This window comes from Engystomops pustulosus, chromosome 4 (assembly GCF_040894005.1).
Source record: "Engystomops pustulosus chromosome 4, aEngPut4.maternal, whole genome shotgun sequence".
NCBI classification, from domain to species: domain Eukaryota; kingdom Metazoa; phylum Chordata; class Amphibia; order Anura; family Leptodactylidae; genus Engystomops; species Engystomops pustulosus.
In genome coordinates this window covers 195296920-195301427 of record NC_092414.1, presented here as the reverse complement: position 1 = coordinate 195301427, position 4508 = coordinate 195296920, and the positions used below count along the sequence as shown (strand labels likewise).

General features: G+C 39.4%; 1 protein-coding gene across 1 annotated transcript; it reads left to right on the top strand.

Annotated features, from left to right (window-relative positions):
• Nucleotides 1–724: 724 nt before the first annotated feature.
• Nucleotides 725–3815, top strand: LOC140125750 (endonuclease domain-containing 1 protein-like). Its single transcript, XM_072144613.1, has 2 exons — nucleotides 725–1112; nucleotides 1856–3815. The coding sequence occupies exons 1-2, from the start codon at nucleotides 753–755 to the stop codon at nucleotides 2444–2446; spliced, it is 951 nt and encodes a 316-aa protein (XP_072000714.1). The 5' UTR covers nucleotides 725–752; the 3' UTR covers nucleotides 2447–3815.
• Nucleotides 3816–4508: the final 693 nt, after the last annotated feature.

Genomic DNA, 4508 nt, shown 5'->3' with positions numbered 1-4508 from the left:
AGGCATACCAGAAATAAAAATGGCACCCAATACCAAAAAACTGGAAAAACAGCATATTAAAAGTGCTCCAATGTGCTGTTTCTGAAAAGCCAAAATGGAGTATAAGGTGAGAACTACATACATTTTTAACACCTTCTTTTCATATTGGAAAGCCAATGGTGAGCTATAATGTCCCCAGTTCCATAGTCTATATTCTAGAATATTACCCATATGGAATTTGAACACTTTCTCACTTTATCTGTAGTCAAACATTACAATCTTACACCCTCACCATGCAAGATTGGTATACTGAGGACCCCAAGTTTGTCTATAGTAAGGGGTATATTCAGCTGAGTCTGAATGGGAGCCCCCAAATGCTCTGTTCCAAATGGCCGACCATGGGTGGGGGGAGGGGTTATTGCTCTCTGCTCTGATATCTTTTAATATAAATATATTATAAATATAATAATATCTTTAAACTATACTGATGTCTCACTTCTCCGTGGGTATTTTGTAATGACCAGTCCAAGACAATCGTTGTAACCGACCAAAGTACAAGGTCTCCCATGATCTTTGGTGCCGCAAGCAACTGCATGACTTGTCTGACGGGTAAATCCGCCTCATCTGGTTTCTAAGAAACATGAGTCATGGTATTTTAGCGTGTACATATTTGAGGATTCCTTCCTTTTAGGTTATTGCAAAACTAGTATCTACACTATATAAAGGTTTCACTTTCACATGTATATCACCATCTTTCTCTCAGAGCAGAGAACATGAAGCTTCTTCTGAGCGTTTCCCTGGTCCTGGCCACTCTCGCTTACACCCATGCCTCGGTGTATGATAATTTTAACAACTGCCTGAAATATTTTTACAAGAACCAAATCCCCAGCGGGTTTCAAGGCATTGCTTTGCCTGATCTCTTTGATCGCAATAATTTTCCAGATGGAATGAATCAAAATGACCTGGGTTCTCCAGCCTATATATGCCAAACATATGAAAATACAGTCCGGTTTGCCACCCTGTATGACAGAGGGAGACTGATGCCCCTGTACTCGGCCTATATCATTGACGTAAAGCCCAAGGATGTTCCAAGTGAATGTTACCGTCCTAAGAATTTCCAATATGAGCCTCAGGTATGTATTTATGTCATATATTCTTTCCATTTACAAATCCTCCTTAGTATATCCAATTATTTTTCCTTTAACTGAGATACATTTCTGTCACAAATACATAATATATTATTAGTATATCACAGTAGATAAGGTTGAAAATAGACATTCGTCGAAAAGAAAAAAAACCCTATAAAGCTAGTGCCAATCGGCCCATTATCAGGGAGATTTAAGCCCCGATCCGAAATTGTTTGTGTTATTGCCAAAAACCTGTTGCCTTTCTTAGACCTTTGCCAGACTACATGCAGGTAGTTGGAGTCCCCTATTTCTCAAATAAATTTTTTCCTAGAAAATTTTCTCTGAAATGTTGACAAATTTCAATATACTTTGCTGTACATTAACCAACCAAAGTCAAAGGGTTATGTAATAGGGTTCTGACAATATTGACCCCCCTTAGAGTACATCCGATTGGCCATAAAACCTGGAGCAGGTGAAAAATTGAGCAGAAACAAATGTGCACTTGGGCTGTGAACGGAGGTGTAACTAGAAGGTATATATGGTATGACACTCAGGCACATGGACCATTGCGGCCCCATAACATGTTTCAACCCCAAACTTGGAGATGGATTATTTTGATTAAGGGATCGATGAAGGTCTCATCACTAAAGCCTCCTATACTAAAAACGCTCTTTATAGAGTATATTGACTACAGTTGTGAACAAATAGTAAAAATGTTCTGATGGCATCTTCTTTTCTTATTTTTACAGCTGGTTTATCGGGGAGTGGATGGAAACATGATGCGGGATGCCGTCACAGAATTAAAGAATTATAACACCCAAAGAGGGATTGATCAAAAAAAGGAGAAAAACAGACCCCCTTACCTCTTAAAAACAAGCCAGTCTGGTGATAATGACTACACGGATAAGGATTATGATAGGGGGCATTTAAATCCCTGTGGACACCATAGCGCCGGTCAGGATAGGTATAAAGCTACTTTCACCTTCACCAATGTAGTTCCAATGATAAAAGAATTGAATAATAACATTTGGAGTCAGTATGAAGTGGAGATGACTGAAATGTCAGTGAACTGTAAAGACATGTATGTAATAGTGGGGATAGTGCCAGGGAACATACGGGTGCAGGGCAGTAGGTTAATCGCTCCCGGTTATGTGTGGAACGCCTACTGCTGTGTCGATAACAATGATAAGCCCATAACATCTGGAGCTGCACTTGCTGAAAATATCAAAAGAAGCCAACTTCAGAAATTTCCGAACATTGATGATTTTCAAGCCAAACTCAAGAATCTTTTGGGTGTGTCTCAGGATATTGAGTTGTTTCAAAATAACTGTAAGCCTTAGAATGGTAGATGATCCAGTTGCAATAGAAGATAGACCTCATCAAGATGTTTGTAATTAAGCCATAAGACCCACACACCTCCCCGCAAAAGTTTTAGAGCACCATGGTAACATACAATTTAAGGACACCCAACTTACAGATGACCCCTAGTTACAGATGGACCCCTCTGCCCACTGTGACCTCTGGGGAAGGTCTCTGGATGTTACTATAGTCCCAGGCTGTAATAATCAGCTGTAAGGTGTCTGTAATGAAGCTTTATTGATCATCCTTTTTGCCAATACAGCTAAAAATTTTGAAATTCCAATTGGGACACTGGGACAAAAAAACTTTGTCTGGAGCTACAATTATAAAATATACCAGTTCCAACTTACATACAAATTCATCTTCAAGGGAACCTCTCATCGGGGACCTCTTTTTTCACTAAAGACAGGTTGCAGGAACCCATTACAGCTGCATTGCACATATGCCTTTCTGCCTCTTCTAAGCATTTACATTACAATATAATTCTGTGTTATAATTTACCTTGCACCCTGACAGAATCATCTGTGTAGTCCCAGGGGTTGGGTTTTGGTTTGGATGCATTTCAAAAAACAACATGTGACTTGTCTGTGCTGCAAACTCCTCAGCTCTCAGCCCCCACCTTTGTGCTCCTGTACAGCTCCTCCCTCCTGGTCCTTCACAGAGCTCAGAGCCTGGTGAGCTGACATCAGTAAGGGCTGTACAGGAGCACAAAGGTGGGGGCTGAGAGCTGAGCAATCTGCATCTGTCTGGGTGCAAGGTAAGTGCAAGGTAAGTTATAGTACACAATTATATTATTTGCAACGCAGCTGTAATGGGTTTTTACAACCTGTCTTTAGTGAAAATTAGGTCCCTGGTGACAGGTTCCCTTTAAGAACAAACCTAAAGAACCTATCTTGTATGTAACTCGGGGACTGTCTGTACTACAGAAATCTCAGTAAGGCCAAAGGTTAATGTCTCCATAATGTGACCTTGTGACTTCGGAATATGAAACATCAGTTTCTCTTCCCTAATAAATCCTATGTTGTAACATGGGACTGATACAACACAATGCTATTTAGCACTTTACTATAATGATCGTGTTATGATTTTTTCTCTCTCGCTTGCTTCTGTTCCAAGAATTCTCATCTCATGATTGTTGTCTGGCAATAAACCTATAAGTAGATCTATAAGCAGATATGAAATCTGAGTGATGCATTTTTGTACATATTTATGTTTCTACCTCTGTATTGCATGTTTCTACCTCTGTATTGTGTATATTTATATAATTATGAGGTTAAATCAAAACAGAACACAAGAGCCCCTGAGGTTAATTTGCATATTTTTTAAAAGTCCCTTTTCATGTAAAATATGTCATTAACGGCAAAAAGAAGAACGGATCCTGTATCAGAGCGCTTATGCCAGCGTGTAAGTAGGCCTGGGATAAAACCTCTGAATCCATGTGGTTGATTTCCTTTAAATTTATTGGTACATACTATACACATTCCATGTAAATCAACAATATATTATATAACTACCGTCTGCTTTTACTGGAAGATCCTGATTTAGCAAATACCCTTACTGTAAAGCGCAGCATAACCCAACACCGTAACACAACAATCCATCGGAAGCTTCTTGTTATACACTTCACCAATTAGCTGCCTTCACTTTAGTGAAATATAAGAGTTTTTGGGTTATATTACTGCCGGGCTCCCAATAAACACACCTAGAAGGGATGTGGTTTTTACATTTAAACAATAGGACAAGTTTCAAAAAGGACAATAAAATATATACTTATGCTTTTTGTATTTTATGTTGCCAATATCTATTTTTGCACGCACTTGCAAAATGCACTTACATGCACCAGGAAGAAGAAGGTGAAGTCCAGCTGACCTGAGTGGGTAAGAGACACATGCAGGATATCGGGTGCACGATCTTAGTGAATTGGGGCAGATGTGCATGATCATCGGACAATGCACTTGCAATGCACTTTCGGACAGGTAAGTAAATGTGTCCCCTAGTGTCCAGTTTAAGCATCTAAAACATCGCTCATTTTTTTCAGAAACT

Excerpts from the sequence above, each read along its gene's own strand:
- LOC140125750 (XM_072144613.1), top strand. The coding sequence starts at position 753 with ATGAAGCTTCTTCTGAGCGTTTCCCTGGTCCTGGCCACTCTCGCTTAC. Across the intron at positions 1,113-1,855 it reads ATTTCCAATATGAGCCTCAG|CTGGTTTATCGGGGAGTGGA; the intron begins GTATGTATTTAT and ends TTATTTTTACAG.